General features: G+C 34.7%; 1 protein-coding gene across 1 annotated transcript; it reads right to left on the bottom strand.

The window, feature by feature from the left end:
- Positions 1-1,368: 1,368 nt before the first annotated feature.
- On the bottom strand, positions 1,369-13,935 carry LOC103720597 (syntaxin-132-like). The gene is made up of 13 exons (XM_008810371.6): positions 13,567-13,935; positions 10,478-10,588; positions 10,334-10,390; positions 7,436-7,484; positions 7,256-7,344; positions 6,433-6,506; positions 6,294-6,336; positions 5,367-5,427; positions 5,216-5,241; positions 5,059-5,136; positions 4,809-4,889; positions 2,560-2,625; positions 1,369-1,720 (listed from the first exon to the last, which is right to left on the bottom strand). Exons 1-13 carry the CDS (start codon positions 13,582-13,584, stop codon positions 1,553-1,555), a joined length of 921 nt encoding a protein of 306 aa, XP_008808593.4. The 5' UTR covers positions 13,585-13,935; the 3' UTR covers positions 1,369-1,552.
- Positions 13,936-19,231: the final 5,296 nt, after the last annotated feature.

The raw sequence follows: 19,231 nt of genomic DNA, 5'->3' as shown, positions 1-19,231 counted from the left end.
GAGCATTTAGGAATTAATCACCAATGACACATAGCTTAAATTCTCAACTCTTGAGAATATGCATCATCTTATTAATTTCTTGGACGATTCATAAACATATACACAATATGAATGAAAAAGATGCCTATTTATTATTCAATAATAATAATGTCAAGTATAAAACTATGTCTCAGAATAACTAATGTATCAGACATATTGACTTTTAGGACATACATCTAACAGAATTAGAATGCTGGAATAGGGAGAATAGGAGAGGGAATAGATTGGAGCAGAGGAAGAGTTCCCAAATAGCATGGCTTGTAGTCTAAATCTTAATTAGAATGTTGGAATACTGAGAACATGCGAGGGAATAGAATGGAGCATAGGACATCGTGGTGGCCTTCTACCTTTAGGGCATAATTTCTCCTGACATCAAGATTCCGGATTCAGAGAGAGCGCAGCGCCTGCTTCTCTCGGAAGAGCTCTCCGTGAGTTCTTTAGTTTCTTCTCACTTTTCCATTGAGCATTTGGTCCTACTAACAATTTGACGAGGACTTGGACTCTTAGACTGGACTTGGACTCGTAGACTTGTTTTACTGAAGCTCTTAGAAAGTGCATTAGGTTTTCTAACATTTGATTCCTGAGAAGCTTCTATTATGGTATTGCTTGTCTGCAGATTGAACAATCAACAAATTGATCGCACTAAAAGCTTGATCACACTGAAAGCCAACGCATGTCATTGCTCCTTTTGACCTATAAATCAATATGCTTTTAGCATTGTATGTTCACTAAGTTGTAGTTTATCAACTAATTTCTTTTGTTGATAATCACTTATACGTGGGGCCATTTTTTCACTAGTCTAACAATAAAGAAGGGAAGGGCCCATCAAATTGTGATATGTTTGCCGCCCAATTAGTTTCATATGGGTCTTGTTTTATTTTGATATTCTGATCCAAATCATGATCAATCAATAAAACAAATCATAAACCTGATTCAAACCAACTCAAATGAAAATTGAAGCTTGGTTCAAATTATTATCAGATTCAAACATAATTTCTATTTGAATTGCCAATTAGTCCAACCTGAACCAGTTTCATCTTTTGATACAGGCTGACACTGCTACTTAAACAAGCAATTTTGATATGAATTAACTTACATGAATTAGTGCATCCATGTCCAGCACATGTTGCCAATCCTAACGATGCAATGCTTAGCATTGAAGCATTGAAGCACAGAGATCCATGAGAGGAACGTATTCAGCTTTGAATATTGCTATTTGGGCATGAAAGAAAACAAAGTTACCATCAAACTTCAGTTTGGATATTACCATCTTTTGCCACTAGGACAAGAGAGGAGAGAGATTTTATGTTCCATGTTAGGGCACGACAATTGCACCTGCAAGCCTCATTTTATTACCTGAATAACATCCAATTTGCTATAAAAAATACTGAACCCAAACGGCACGAGCACAAATCTCCAGGCTTCCATGAAATCATGAATCAAGCGTATTGAGAGAGAGAGAGGGAGAGAGATCAACACAACGGATATATCTGCGTTACACATCTGGCACGTTTTATTTATTCTTGCTCCACGGTTTAATCACGGCCACAACAATGATGACGACAATTAGGAGAAGGATAATTATCGCTATGCACATCCACTTTCGAGAGTTCTTCTGTAGCTTCTTTGCCTTCTGAAGTGCAACTGTCCCAGATTGCACATGATCAACAGCGCTTGAGACCTACAGACAAATTAAAGCCCAGACAGAAAAAGGATATTGAAAGGAATACTGTCATGATGAACATAACAAGTGATTTTGAAGGAGACAGAGATCAGGTCAGTCGTTCAGACGCCATTTGTAATAAACTCCTTTTTAGCAATACGTACCATCGTAGTATTTCTTGGTGCTTGATCACCTCATGCTTGATGAAAACACATCATTCTCATTATTAACAATTGCATAGAAAACCATTCATATCTGGTATCGTTAAATACTTCCTTTGTTAAAAAATTTTAATCATAAATATTAATAGTTAACCAGTATTTGCTAGAGAGTTAGCAATCAAAAATTGCAACCACAACTTGGATTTACCAGTACACCAGGACATGCATATGCAATATTAGAAATTGAAGTCAAATTATACCAACTATGTTGATTGGGGGTTCCAGCAAGAATGGATATTTTTTACTATTTCAAATAAGCTCAGTGGAATAAAGTTTGGATAAAATATTGGTTAAAGATAAACATAGAAAAGTTAAGAAAGTGAACATGATTTTTCGAATACATGTTTGCTTCAAAAATTAATAACAATTTTACTATGAATATAGACCAACCCTTGAAACCATCTTGCACTTTTAACATGGTATAGAATATTAAGGTGGTATAAAATGCATGGTGAATGTTAGAGAGGCTAGAATTTCCCCAAAAAATTAATAATTTTGATGGACAAAGAATCCACTACGCCATGAAACTGCAATATGACAGGCGATTTATTTGTGTCAAATATGAAAGGAATGAAAACCTTCATAGCCTTAAATCTGACCAAATTTTCTGGACATAAGTGAAATGTTTGTTGATACCTGAGATTCAATGTTATCCAGCAGGTCACCTTGAGCCTCAACCAACACCGCCATATCAAGGAAAATCTACATCACAATACAAATGTATGATTAGTATTTCCTTATGAAGTCATTGAAAAAAATTCTTATTATTCTTTCCGTGATCTCTTTCTACAGAACATATAAAGATAACGAGTTAACTAGAGTATGAATTTTAATAGAAATGACAACAATAAAAGATAGGCAACTTAAATTGTAAAGACATCAGTGTCGTTGATCAAAATCACAAACACATGACCTGGTAAAAGTCATCTACAAGCATCCCAGCTTAGGTAGTCACTCAACTATTCTCATTTTCAAACCATAAATTCTATGTTCATTTTACATTCATTTCCATCCAAATTTCTGCCTGCAAGCATAACACAGGTTCTTTTAAAATATAAAACATTGATCTATAACAACCAAGAGTGTCAAGATTCAAGGATGTTTGGCTTTGTTTGTTCATCCAATAAAGGAGTTCTGTTCATTCTCTTTAACCTGGCTACTAAAAAAACTACAACAGTTAAAGACCTATAAGCAGGAGCTCAATTTCTTTGGCTAACTAATTACAACTTAGCCCTTTCTTAATGGCAGTCTTGGTTCGCCAAGCAAAAACGTATAATACTGAATTGTTTGGAATAACAGAGAATAGGAGGTTAAACTCCCGATAGGGCAAAGTTTGGATACTCGGGCATGGTATACAAGGAACCTTGCTGGACCATCAAATTTTACACATGCAATTTATATGGGAGGAGTTAGATTTGTAATGACTATGATTCTTTTGAAACATAACGAAAGCTATACAAAATTTTTGTAGATCATAACATCACCAAGCCTTGTATTGCCTTCTTGATACATCTTGCAAATAATATGCAGTTTAGATTAAAAACATAAGGCATGGCATAATTTCAAATAGCATTTCAGGGCATCCAATAACCTGGTTAAATGCTTCTTTAGTTGTTTCTTGTTTTCTATGTTTGTGCTTATTGTTACAACTTACAACTATGTTCAGTCATCTTAGCTACCTTTGAACCTCATTGATTTTGAGAATAGGTAGAACTCTCGAAGATAATTGAAAGATGCATGCATGGGCATTTAGCTTTAAGCATCTTGAAGGTAATTCAAAACTCAAAGCTTGAGAGACTTCGCCCATAAGGAAATGCTATCAGATTTTCTAAGTTATCTATTTTTCAGTGACACACTTCTCAAAGATTATTCTGCTAGCCAATTCCCATCAAAAAGCATGGAAGTGTTACAAATCCAATATATCTGGAGCCCCTGTGCCATATAAATGGAACTCCAGCTGACATAAGAAAGTTGAGCTTTATCTGGTGAAATTAGAAAAAACGACATGGTTTAAGTAATTAAAGGGGCTGATAGTTGCATGCATCATGAACAAAGAGCACAGAGTCCCCTAAGATCGCATCACGTGCAACTTCGCAAGAAAAAGTTTTCAGTAGGCCTGGATGAGTAGTGGTACTCATTCAAAGCGTCAAGATAGCCAAGATAGCTAGAACAGCATATAAGGTGAGTGGAGAAAGAATCAAAGAAACAAGAATGAACTAGTCATGTCAATTGTGAACTAAGGGTGTAGAGTAAACTAATGGAACAGGCATGTGGAACAGCTCAGATAAGTTGCAAGCTTGGCTTTGGAGGATATCTACAGTAACATGAAAGTTTGACAAAGAAATAGAAAAGCTAGCACTATCAATGGATGACCCCCCTTATTATATTATGATTTAGTGGACGCCATGAAGCTAAGATTCAAGCAAAAACATGCATTAATTGCTACTTCCTACATGACCAGAGGACGTACTGAATATTTTCTACTAGTTGTAGCCAATGATCCTAGTGCTAATGGCTTTGGAATACTCTTTCTTTGTCAAATGTTATTTTCACTACTGTTCAGGATGGTAAATGAAGTTCATCAAATATTCCAGATAAGAATCAAGGTAGTCTAATCAGACTCTTAATCAATCTATATTAGAAATGAGGAATGGGTGATATACTGTCCAGTGTATGTAGGAACTTGGTCAAAACTTACTCGTGTAAGCATAACAAGGACTACTATTCATTATAACTGAGCATGAACAAGAATATTAAATTTGAAAAGGTTAAGCAGAATTCAGTTTACCCTTCTTCTTGAGGTTAAACTAGTGTTCTCTCAGACCTCAGATAATTATGGGCTAATATAAATCATTTGATTTAAAAATTGCTATGAACAGAATGACCTGCTGCAACTCAAGAAGCTTCCTTTCTAGTTCCCTGACAGTGTCATGACGTTCCTGAATTTCTGCAAGGGTGTCCATTACCTGCATCAAACAATAAAGTTGTCTGCTGTTAGGAATTGTGCCTTGACATTCAAAACACATTGCAGCGAAAAATTTCAAGGTTTATAGTAACGACTCTAATTTATACTATTCAGATGGTATTTTAAAAGAGAATAATAAATAAAACCTGTAAAGAATGTAACGGACAAACCTGGCCACGTCCATGCTCATGAATTGCTTTCTGAAAAATCTGTTCACTGTCTCCTGTCTCTATCAATCGGTCAATCGTCTGGAGAACCAAAAGTCATGGCCTAATATGTATACGTAGCAGTAAGACCAGCCAAAATATTCACAAAAAATGACCTTACCTCTTCATCAGGTCGATTACCAGTTACTGATTGACATCCATTAAAAAAAGAAAAAGAAAAAGTTAGCAGTGTAAAAATTAAAAAAATAAAATAGGAGTTCATCCCTGAATGCCACAAGATCTAATTCCATCTTAAACAGCGAGGAATCAACCTGTGAAAACTCTTCTTTCAACAACCTCCCGATATTCTTGCTGAATTGTCTCCCTTAGAGTCTGAGGAGCAAATACAGCAAGCATCATCATTAGAAACTTGTGAAGCACAACTTGTTCTACTGAACTAAAGTTCTAAATGTTCCTCAATTATTTACCCAATGATGTCAATGTATAAAAATCATGCCAATTGCCTCAGGTTAAAGCATCATTAATACCCTATTCAAACTAAAACTTGTATTTTCAAGGACATCTAGTTCATCATATTATAATTTCCTCAGCAAATGAAATGCAACTAGTATTATACTTTCTTTTCTCTCCTCCTTTCCCTTCGGTTAACTTAAGTCATATCTTTCCCTATTAAAAGTTACCAAATTGTCAATGATCATGAGACTAGCATAGTCCATGTATAAATTGCAAAGACGTAAATGATTCACAAGGTTTTTTCCCATCATTAGGAATCATGAAATCATCTAACCAGTTTTTTTTGGTCCTTGTTAAGAGAAATAGTCTATGCAATAACATTTTGATAAGTGACAAATAGTTTTACAGCCTCAAAGTAACACTCTAAAAACTTGCAGTGTTGCTTTAGAAAAAGAAAATTTCTTCACATTTAAAAAACATAGTGGAATATCAGTTTTAAAACCATTTCATCATAGTTTGACAAGTTGTAATAAACATCAACCCTCCACTTGTCTCATCCAGGCTTTGGACCTAAACCCAATCCCAGCTGGACGGTTATGGTTATGGATTTAAAATGATAATGGAATACAATATAGCTTTTCCCACACGTTTGCATATTTTAACCTTTTTTCATGTCGTTTTGCTTTGATCACTAGTATGTTTCTTCATCTGTCATATATTCTAAGATGATGTATGAGAGATGCATTAAACAGGCATGATGATTGATGAATTTGGGATGATCTTACCTGGAATTCAGACATCCGCTCTTTCAACTTCTTTTTTAATGCTCTGTAGTTATCAATAAACTTGGCACATGAGCCAGGTGATCTCAAAATGGAACACCTCATAAATATATGGCAATAGTGAAAAGAGCATGTAAATTACACAGTAGTTGCAGTTCTGGATCGGTCTACGCTTGACCCCTTCCCACATCCTGGCTTCTGTCGGTTGGTTAAATTCTAGTTTAAGGTACAATACAGAAAAGTCAGTATCTGACTATGAAAAGTAACATCGACAAATATCTTGAAAAAGAAAGAAAAAAAGAAAAGTAACAGCAGTCCTATATAGCAGAACTAGTAGAAATCAATGTACACCACATGGAGAAATATACAAAATTGTTTTACAGATACTGCTACTATGAATTCAAATTAGCTTAAAAAAACAAAAGGAAATTGCCTTCTTTGACAGACTTTTCAGTGCAAATGTTGTGGATTTCTCCTCTTACAGCTGTCAAATGAATAAGCGACTCAGTGGAAAAAAAAGGATTTCATTTGACAGACAATGCAAGGGGTACATCCAAAAAGCATCTAGCAGTATCCGAAAATATGACTAAACATGTGAAGAATATAACAGTTGAACAGTGAACAGGGAACTTAATTAAGTTTCATCAGAAACATATAATGAAGCAGAATTAGAAAAAATCACACAGGAAAAGTAAATGAAAAGATTAGATGGCATACAGATCAATAACAATAGAAAAGGAATAGGTATCCTAAAATGCGTTTTGAACAGATCCGCAGGATGCAAACTGAAGCACAAAAAAAAAAAAATCCAAATATAAAACAAATTTGATGGTTGACATAATCAATGCAGTTTCATTCTGACATTTTTAGAAAGTATAAAAGAGAAGTCCTTAGGAATCACTTATCTTCCCTCACTTTTTTAACTAGCAAAGTTTATCACAGCATTACAATAATGCAAAACATACATCTCTGTCGAGTTCTTCAAGTTTGGCCTTTGCTACACGTGCAATTTTTCCCACTTCATCAATATCTTTCTGCATGCGCTGTTTGATTCCTACAAGCAAACAGATATGCTTCATTGTAACTACAATATTATAGAGGCAAAAAATTGAATAATAAAATTAACTGTGTAACACCAAACCTACCTTTCATATCAGATGCCTTGGTGACAGCATTGGCCTCCTCATTCGCAGTCTACAGGCATAGCAAGTTGATTCAAGTTAATGAGATGAGATGCACAAGTATTAACTTAATGGAGCAGAAATTTTGGTAGACATGACACATCATCTTTATTCCAGATATTTAATAGAAGCATCCAGAATATGGTCAGGTGTATACACATTAACTTTTTACTAAATTAACAAGATTGAACCATTTCTTCAGGAAACAAGATTATTTATGATGAGAATACTAGAACACCCACCTCAAAGTGTAAATTCAATACGCAGTGTAAATATTTACACTAAATTTCCCAAGAGTCATTTGTAAAAATAAGTAAAATTTCATGAAATGTATCATAATACTTCCATTTTCAGACAATTGATGCAACCAGACTAAACTTGCTCTTAAGAAAAGCAGCAGTTCCAAATTGAACACAATCACAAGAGTATTCCAGCATTCCATTTCCAAGTACCAATCATGTTGAGACTTCAAGATGTTAACTATATATATAATTTCACAATTTTACTTTTGCCTTCAACTATAACACAGATAACAATATTTTTAAAGCACAAAACCAACATTTAATTTTGTGTTTCAATGAGGCTGCTCGCAGATTAAGCTATCTTGAGATAGTCTAATACAATAAAATGATATTATTTCAAATTACTGATTAGGGAGTCACAGTCATCAAGTGCATGAGTTGATTAATTGCACTAGGCTCTGTGCACAATGAGGATCTGATAACTGCTTTTAGTTCCCACCGTGTGCTCATCTACAAACGAATTCCAAGCAAAGAAACCATTCACAAGAACAAACTTCTAGAACTAGATAACCCACACAATGTAGGCTTGACAAAGCAGCAGCCAAAAGTTTAGTACGATGGATGAGCATCTATTGCAGCCACATCCATCTCCTGTGACTGGTTTGATGTGCTGGCAGGTGGAACTAGTTGCTTTTTGTCTCAACAAAGAAGACTTCACAATTTCTAATAAAAGTTGTATGGTCATGAAATAGACAAAAAGATGTGCATGATATATAGAGTCGATGAACCCTTCTCCCTTTTTTTGTATTTTTCTCAATAAGATGTATAAAGAAAGTCGATTTTGATATGATATGAACCAAAAGACAATTACATTTTTGAACCCTCAATTGGTATGAAAAGAAAGATCAATAAGAAAAAATGTAGTAGTAGTAGTAATCAAGATGTATCAATCAATTGATAACTTTCACAATTTGTAAATGAAAAGTGGCTAAATATTGGAGAACATTTTCCTGATCCAAAAGAACCTGCAGCACAAAGCAAGAATAATGGCAAGAAGCTAGATGATGTTAAATGTTTGCACAAGGAAATAGGAATTAAAGTAGTCAGATAGAAATAATTGAATGGAAGATATAAAGATATAGAATGAGAGAAAAAGGAAAATGTTCATGCTAAGTATTCCAAAAAATCAGTTTCAAAATATAAAATTTTTCAAGCTTTTGCTTCAATTTACTTCCAGAGGAATAAAAACTTATCATAAAGTTTTAATTTCCTGAGCATGGGGCACGCATAGCATTAATTCTATTGGCATGCTTTTCTTGACTTCAAGCACCATATAGAATCTTTGCAATCAAATAGATGTGAATAGAATCTTTGCAATCAAAGAGATGTCAACAATCTTTGTACAGTAAAGGTATCCAGTATGATAAAGACTTAATTTGTTACTAAATGGCCATGGCAATCCCGAAATTATGAAATTTGAATAGCAAATTATCCACGTCGAGCAAGGTTGGATATACCAGTATCAAGACCCATACTGGCTTTTCATTGTATCAGTATGGTATTTAGATAGTACTATCCCGACCCTTGAAATGATCCTATGCCTTGATGTCGTATTGGGATGTTTTCTGCACTCTTTTTTCTTCATGTTTAATTGGTTTTTGAGACATTTCAATGGGCATATGGTGGCAGTATTGATAGCAACACCCATAACTTAAATAATAATTAAAATATTTTTAAAACATATAATATTTAAAATATTAACAATAAATATGGGTGATATTTTGGCATCAAGGAGGCCAAGCCACATCACTGCCTCACCAAATCCGGGCTCTCAGTCTCCCACCTATAGCAAACTGTGACCAAAAGGAAAAGAAAAAGAGGATGTGGCCCCCAAGCTGTCTCCTTTTTCCTCAAATGAGGCGACCTGATTGTGACATGCTCGCTATCAGCCTAACCAACCCTATACCAGCAAATCCTGATAGGTTTCGACCATGTCGGGGTAGGATGTGCCGATCCAATTAAGGATAGGGATCCTGCATCCCATATCGATTTTGTTTCCCGTCAGCATGGTAGGGTATTGATGGTACCATCCCATTTTAGTAGGTCTTTAATCCTTGACACTAGAAGCAATTATAAGAGCACAAGTTTCTTTGATAGAGATTTCCTAATGACTATATACCTCAACTTAGGTTTTATAGAATTGTGGGATCCCATGACAACCCCAGAATAGCAAAAAAAAAGGGGAAAAAACAAAAATCATCAACATTCTCTTTTAGAATACATGTGAATGACATAAAGATTGGTTTAACTTGGCAACTTAAGTATTAGAGTAATTAAGGGAGACACCGGCTTTCCATCTTGTACCATAGAAAACTAGGTGGGTTCCTTAGTTGTTCTTTCTAGTAGGCAGATTTATTTGGCACCATCCAATAAGTGGCATATTCAAAAGAGAACTAATATCAGAAAAAAGCAAACATATATAACTGAAATGACAGTACAAGCTATGCTTAATTGAGCAACATAAACCAATATATTTAGGAAAGACCTCAAAACTTTACTTTGTATGGGATCCAATAAGAAAACGGTGACCTTAAAAATTGAAAAGGAAAAAAAAACATACCTGAAGTTTCTTCGACAGCTTAGACAGCTTCTCAATTTGTTTCTCAATAACTTGAACCTAAGAACCATGCCGCTGAATTAAAGTGCCAAAAATGATGCAAGATAACACACACATGGTGACATAACTACTGATTATACCCTATACCTGTTTGAAAAAGCCTTCTAGACCTAGATCAGCAGAATTCATTGGAACCTGTTGTCCCATTTCAATGTCTCCATCTCTTGAAGCCTCACCTCGGTGGAGTTCAAAGGAGTCCTGTAGAACAACAAATAGGGGTGAAAAAATACTAATGCAGATCATCATCATTTTACTAAGGGAATGAATGTTCAGGTACAAATTGCATCAGCCAAGAAGGTTCCACGTATGGTAAAAATAAGTATAAATCTGTTTTAAGTTGTCTTTCTCAACACTAATTATACAATGCATATAATTAAATGAGTAGATAAGGTCCTTTGCCTAAATCTACAAAACCATCTCCAACTGGAGCTGAAGCTAACAGCCTGATATGATACAAAAAAGCAAAAATTGAGCAAAATGGATGAATCTGCAGTTATCCAACGTGCAATTAAGCTTTTACACATGCTGTATTTTCATACTTTAATAAAAATATTTGCAAGAAAGTACCTTATTTATTTAGTTCCATTCGGATGTATAACTTGATTATTGAAATAGTAACTATATAATATATGTTAAAAGTATTAGAACCTATGCTAAATAAAATATAAGCAAATCTTTACACAACATCCATGCCCATTTAGTTTTGAATTGTTTAGAGACTCATCATGTACTTCTGAAACATGCCAGCAATTATTATAATAAAAGAGAACCACCATTCTGCCCCCTATTGGAGAGAAATTTGTTAGGAATTAGATAAAGTTTCAACTAAAATAGAGGAATTCACTAATGCTTAAATGCTTGTAGTATATAAGTTCAAGCTAATACAAACACAAACAAGTGTTGTTCCATCATTGTAAGGTTTGCCTCATTGCAGTTAATAAGCCATTTAAGGCCTGATTCTTCTTAATAAAATGTGACAAACAAGTATTTTCTTTCAACATCAATCCAAGTCCAATAGATTTGGCCACTTTTTCTGAATCCAACCCATCAAGATAAATCTAATTAACGTACATAGCAAGTAGCGACTAGCGAGGCATCTCTGATTCCCTAGGTTGCTTTAGACATAATTGAACACCCTCCACACATTATTAAAGTTATTCCATGTAATTCATTACTGAACTTGTTTTATTTATCCTTCATAGTTTTACCACAACTCCACTCGTCTCAGTTAATTTCATGCTATGCTTATTGCCCTCCTCAATGGGGTTATAAAAAACAAAAAAAAAACAATACAGCAAAAGGAATATAATTAACTTATAAATGTTTCCTTTTGTATACCTTTAGCAGTAAATAATCAAATAACACCCTAAAGGAACAGCTTCCTTCTTACAGAATGGAGGTATCCACTTCCATATAACAGAAGATGGATGGCTAAAATTGTGCTCTCAATACAAGGAGAAATGTCATAGTACATACTTAAATATCTGTGCCATCCATTTAGTTTTCCCATTACATATTCAGAACTTTAACAATACACACTCAAAAGCACTATTAAACATCACACAGAAGCATATCATGGGAAGCTACACTAAAGAAATTACATCAGTATGCATAGATGAAACAGAAATCTTCATCATTAGCTGGCAACTTGAATTCCTCAGAGAATACCAGTTATGCTTCATGCACATCTATGTGTATCATCATATGAAGAATATAGATATTTAGTGTCCCTTCATTGTAAAATAACGAGTAAAAGGTCTTGGCTAGCATTAATTCGTGTCTCAAGCTGTGAAGGATTCTGAGCTATAGAGCTCAGAATATAGTTGATTCATTTGAATGAAAAGTAAATTAAACATCTATTAACCTAGAAACTACCATCATGATTACAAGATATGGAGGCCAACTAATCTTGCTTTCACTGAGTTCTAGGGAATGTATTTCAGTTACTCCCAATGCCATCAGCTAAACCTCTGTGGGAAGCTTAACATCAGAGCGGTTCATTTCCTTGTCTGCATCAATTGTAAAACAACAAATGTATCAGAGTTTCTTCTCAAAACAATCATCCTTGATGAATAGTTGGCCAGGTCACATTCTTCTATTGAACCCAAAACAACTCCAAAGTGCAATGACTTGGCAAACTCTAAAGGGCAGACCCTGTCATGACCTTGCAATCAAAGTTTCACAGTTTTATTTTGGTTTTAAAAGAAATACAAATAATCTAACTTCTAGATCAACCAGAGCTAGTCAAAGTTCTTACTCTAACAAAGTGCTTGCTAGGTCAAAAAAAGTGCCTAAAAGAAATAGATTTAATAGCTAAAATTAAATATTTGATTAAATTCCAACATGATCCAGATCAAGACTTTTTAGGCACTTATTTCAGATATTTATAAACTGTCAAGACAAGGAAGATAGGAAGACTATTGATTTCATATTAATTAAAACTTTGTTGTATCAAATTCCAAACGACCCTTCTTTTTAACACTTTTTATTCACGTTCAATAATAATTTCCCCTTACTCAAACTATTCTGCTGCACAAAAGCCGATCAAGATTCTAAATTATACGTGCATGCTTTACGGGCAGGTGTCCAAAAGTAGCAGATTTAGTAGATAAAAGAGCTTTATAAATGTTGAAATCCATCATGGTTCAGAACATGACTCTTTAGGCCATTATTTTAGAGATACATCAATTCAAAGACAGGGATAACAGGCACACTTTATATATCAATGTTGAACTAGAATTTCTTTTGTCTTTCCTTAATCATATTTTCTTCCCTTCGGGTTCCATACTTTCGTTTACTGCCTCCTGCTCCATCAAAGTTTGGATCTTTATTCATCTAATCATTTTCAAAACCCAGCAGCTACCTCAACTAAGAGCTGTGATCCCTAAACAGAAACGTTGGATCTTACAACTGGGAACGATGGCATATCCCATTCTCATCTAACATGTCGGAGTCTCCACCCATTGCCCCTAACCTTCGATTAGGTTTCTTCTACTTCTCTCCAACTCTCTCATATTAAACATAACTCTAACCTAACTCTCAAACGCAAGAAAGACATCTGGATCGGCTCGGATCTCGCTTAATCTGCCCACCATTACTAGATCTAGAACAAACAAAGATCACAGAAGAAATCAAACTACTGAAAAAGGAAACGAAGATCACCGTAGGAGACGTACATTTAGAAGGTTGTTCATCTTCAAGCAAAGCGAAAGACCGATCGATCACCGGGGGCCGAGCTCGAGACAGCGAGATCCTAACAGCGAGAAACCGACGAAGATATCGACGCGGTTTCCTCGAGGGTTTCCAAATCGGAACGAGGGAGAAGAAGAGAATGATGAGAATGGTGACGAAGCGCTCTCTACGCGTGTAGAGAGAGAGAAAGAAAGTGAGAGAGAGAGGGGGGGGGGGGGGGGGAGGAGGAGGGGATGGGGGTATCTCTGCCTTTGATGTCCCGACGAGGAGTATTCAGTCGTTACCTCGGGTTACGTTTATGCCAACCAGAGTCTCCAATAGAACAAATAATAATGAGAGAAGAGGGATAGGGTAGAGCTGCGAGGATTGAAGATAAAGCTCTTTAAATTGGTTCGGGAGGAACAGCACAACAAAATCTACCGTGAGGGGCCCAGAAGGCACGAGTCGCGGGCGGTGGGACTAGGGGGAGTGGTTACCGGACGCGTTTCACTTTTTGGAGCGGTCACCGTGGGCGAGTTGGGTCCCGCAGACCTCGGGGTCCGAGCTGGAATCGTGCTCAGGGAGGGCCCATTATCTATGCTGATGGGTACAGCCATCAGACAAACAATTTTTTTTTTTATTACCCTGTAACGGTTAGATCAAAAACTCAAATGCAATAGAATGAATCTATAAATAATTACCTACATAATTTTTAATTAATATATATATAATCAATTAATAGTAAGATGATCACTGTTCCGACCTCAAATTTTAGCCCCCACCAAACTGGAACAGAAAAAGAAGACTGCGTCCCCACATAAGGTATTGTCCGCTTTGGAAAAGTGCGTACGTATCGTGCAACGCATGTTGTTGGCAGCTTACTCCTTTCATGATTTTGTTCTTTAAAAGGCGTATTCTGAAGAAAGGGTAATTAAGCCCTCCATTTAAGGCACAGACCTTTTCGTTATTCAGTCGATGTGAGACTAAGTCCGAAACTTTTTATTTCCACAACAATTACTAAGGTAATATAATCGAATTGAATAATATAGTTCACTGAACCCATTCAAGTGTCAAAAATTTATTGTAACAATATATGAAAAAAATTCCATAGTAAATAAACAAAGTTAATGAGAAAATCAGAAAAATAAAGAAATGGATTGAATGAAAAGGAACGGGATGAGAAATAACTTATCATACTTATCATGCATAATATAACATATATATATAATTATTATAATAATATATAATAGAATAATAAAAATCAAGTCTGCGTTATTTTAGTATCAAGAGTTTGAATATCTTTCTCTTTTTCTGATTACTTGAGACTTTCAAATCTAAAAAAAATTGGATCCTTTGATTTTATTAAAACTAAACATATAGAGTAGATAAAATCATAACAAAAATAGAAAATAAAAAAAAATAAAATATCATTTTTTACTCCTTATGTCTAGTATTATGTTCTAAATTATTAGATAGAAATCCAAAAAATGAAGAGAGAAATAAAGAATATTATAATTTTATAAATGAATAGTTTGAGAGTAAGCATTACGCAATCTCAAAAATCTTTTTTCAAAAAAACGGAAGAGATTTCTTATTTTACCATATATATTATCTTATTTTGACATGATACTTCCCAAAAATTGAAGTAAATTGAAATATGGCGTCAAATGATATGTTAGTGGCTTCGGTTTGGTTACCCGATGGTTCTGGTCCTTCCATCCCAAATATTTTTTTACCGGGCACTAATGACAGAATCAACTTGTATCTCACATGAAACAAAAAAATTTGCTAAATAGAGCAATCCCTGGTTCTGAATTCTAAGCATGACCCTTAGAATCATTTTTTCTTCTATTTGGTTTAGCCGTGTGCTAATTAATCATGCATTCTATTAGAAAAATAGAATTCTACTAGTCATATCTAGTTATATCTAGTTCTATATTTTATTTTCATGCCAAAAAATGATAGATTATCTATAGCAAAAATTTCAATATCATCACAAACATTCCTTTTCTTTTTCTATTACAATTTCTCAACTATTATATGCTGATTCCTTAACTTTTCATACATATATAAAAAATAAATAGTCTATATATGATACCTTTTATTTAGTAAATGAATCGTACATTCATACCATAGAGAGCAGATGAAGCAATATGTTATTAAAATTTGAAAATCAATATATCTTGAGATTTGTTCATAAGAAAAAGTCTAAAAGACTTTGATTTCTATTTCAATTACCATGATCATGCGAGTTGCATATGAATTTAGATTGACCAATAAATTCGTCAATATTTGAATGGTTGAGAATCAAGGATTCAATATCATTTAGAAAACATTAGAACTAATGAAAGAAGACTTATTTAAATTCATATTTGAGTCTTATATATAATAATCTTTAGTATCATCCTAGGTTCAATTGTAAGAATCAATTTTCATAGATTATAAACAAACGAAGTCCCACCGACGCAATCAAGATTCAATAGCTTTGCTCTAGATTTATTAGTAGAAATGCTTCACCCAATTTTAAATTATCAAAAAGAGAACTTTATACTGGAGTAGAAGCCCCAAAAGGAGAATTAGGATTTTATTCGATAGGAGATAATAGTGCTTTCTCCTAGAGATATGCTCTCAATTAAGGTATAGAATTAAGAATTATCCTTTTTCTTTCTTTTTTAATGATTTTTTTTTATATATCAATTGAAACTTGATTCAAAATGAAAAATATTGATTTTATTTTTATCAATGAAAAAATAAAATAACTAAAATTAGAGTTTTACGTTTTTATATATCAAAAATAAAATAAAAAATATTTTAAAAATATTAAAAAAATATAAAGGAGTTGAAGGATATGAATAGACACGATGTATTTCAAATACGCTACAAATATAATGTGATCTTTTTTTTATTTCAGAATTCTGCACGTAGTGAAAATTCTGCATGGATATAGCGTTGGAGGTATTCCTCTATTCCTATATTTATATTTATTTATTTGATTGTTACCATTAAGATGATCTTGGTTCATAAGGGTTTGATGTAACGAAATTTTATTAAGAAATTTTTGAAATTCCGCGCTCCGCACTTCTGCTGCCCCCTAATATCATACCAAAACCTTACAATTCAGAGGGATCTAAGCTCGGTTTCCACTTCTGCCACCCTCTCTATGCCCCGTCGAAAAGCCGACTAGAACACTTCAATATGTTGGTGGAGATCTCTCTTCTGCAAGGGATCTATCAGAATGCTACACTACAACAACGTGAGGAAAAGAGGTCACAAAATTACTGTGCCCAAGAATAATTCCGCAATTTGGTTTTGCAAGGGGTCATCCCCTACCTTCTTATAGACATTTGGACGACCCAAATTGATTTGTACGAACAGATCAGTGGACACATGCTGCATCCCTCTTGCTCTTGACAATAAGCATCTTTTTAAAAGACCAAGGTACGAAGTTCTACCATCTAGAAAAGAAGACGCGAACCATGGGTTAACGTCCTTTTTTGAATGATGCAAAATCAATGATGACTACTCCCTTTACCTGAACCAAAATTGCACTTCGGGTTCGAAAGTAGAGGGGGTATGATGTGGCACATAAGGATTCATACAATACACAGCCCACACTGCAGTCCCTACATGTCTAAGGTTCCTCTAGTGCGTCTTGGCCCAAACTCCTTGATTAGGCATGGAGTAGACCAAGCAGAGTTGAAGCATCCAACCTTTGAGACTAGCATCATCCTATCTCGACTCTGCAACCTGGACTGTCGGCCCATGCCAAGTAGGATTTTCCCATAAAAGGGGCAACTCGGCTTCCACAGCCTCAAAAGCGCACTAGGTTCCGCCATGCACCATGTTGTTAAGGCACGTCCCTAAGGTTGTTATGTCATGTCAGCAATTCGTTGCAACACAGTCCCAAGTTTGTTAAGATGCGATTCTAGAAGATCAAACTTCGGTTATAAATAGGTCCGAATGGTTCTCTGAAAAAGATAACGAAAAAAAAAAATCTTAGCTTACGGGAGACTCTTTCTCTCTGATCTCTACTTTTTCTTTCTCCTTCATTTTTCATCCACAAAACCTTTGTTGACTTTCCAATCAGAGCCAATCCAGGGAGCGTTCACCCTTTGTCTATTATCTTGTAGGCCCATAGAGGTCATCCACATCAAAATATCCTAGGATTTGTGGCAATAGAAACCATCATAATATCATAGTATCCATATTAGAAAAGAGACATGGTCAAACATATAAGTCCTAAGACCTCGGCAGTATCCTATAAGATTTTTTTAAAAAAAATATATTTTTTTTGCTAATTATTATGTATAATAAGTAATTATTTTCAAAATGATTCATGAGAATGATATTCACAAAAAAATGTCTAACATGAACTAATGTTGTAATAGATCATGAAACCATAAGACTAAGGGTCTGACATTATCGTACTCAATAGTCATACGTGGACACTAAAATGATGGGAGGACTGATTGCATAACAAGATTTGTGTAGGAACAAGACGACTAACTAGTTTCATCCTACTCAGTAATAAATCCAATAATGTGTTATGGGCTCCATGTTCCCATGTTGGACCACAGCTAATGTCTGACCAAGCGAACCTGAAGGAATAGATCTTTGTGAATAGGAAATGAGTGACCTATCCTCATGGGCATCTAGCATGTGTTGTTTATTACCAATTTAATTAAGAATGGATTCCAATTGAGGATTTTTTCAGTTATTGAACCAAGAAGGTTATAATCACCTTGAAGAAGAGTTTGAGTTAAGGAATTAGTCCTAGACACTAGGGTTGAGCTAAATTGGATCAAGAAAGACCCGACCCAATGGTTAACCAACTGCTTGGGTTGGACTCGAGCAGGAGCCAACCACTAGGGTCAATGTCCTAGTTACATGGAGCACCACAAGTGGGGACACACTTTAAGAAAGAAGGGAGCAGTTATCTGATAGGCCACTTACCCTTCTCCCTCTCCCAATTAGAGTCCACATGAGACTTATAAGAGAGGGGATAGCAAATAAGGATACTACCGCTCTCTCCTTTCCTCTTAGGGATGCTAAGTCTCTCTAGGACTCAGTACCCTTCTCTACAAAAGAGGAGATGTTACGGATAATAATTCTCAAAAATTATATGGTTTTATAGTGTTAGTGTCTCCCATGATCTTAAAGATCTACATCAGATTAAACGCTCAAGGCAAGTATAATTTATTTTAATCCATGCTTCTTTTTTTGGTACAATACGCGCTTTTTTATATGATAATATGATCAACAAAATGCTCTTATTTTTTGTTGTAAGTATTCTAATGATCTCCTAGATTCCATCAAGCAGTGACAAAAAAATATGAGTTTCTATTTTTTTGAAAAGTAATAAAAATAAGAATTTTTTACTTTTATTTTTCTATAATGAAAGTCGCTTTTCAAAAATAAAACATAAAAATAATAGCATCAAACATATTTTCATTACGGAAAGCACTATCAAACAAGCCTTTAAATTTATGTTTTTGGTAACATGAATTCTTAAAAAAAATTTTTTTTACCTTTTTCTCAGAGAAGCACGCTTATTTTATTTTATTATTTATTATTATTTTTTTTGGAAGTCGTTAAGTGTCCGAGCTATACCAAGTGAGTGCTTACTCCTTATAAAAAAAATCAGTTAAAAAAAAATTTTCTCGTTGCCGC

The sequence above is a fragment of the Phoenix dactylifera genome, chromosome 1 (genome assembly GCF_051530095.1).
Source record: "Phoenix dactylifera cultivar Ajwa chromosome 1, Ajwa_hap1_PhDact_Kaust_v1.1, whole genome shotgun sequence".
Lineage (NCBI taxonomy): Eukaryota > Viridiplantae > Streptophyta > Magnoliopsida > Arecales > Arecaceae > Phoenix > Phoenix dactylifera.
The sequence above is the reverse complement of the archived record's forward strand: the minus strand, read 5'-3'. Positions and strand labels throughout refer to the sequence as shown.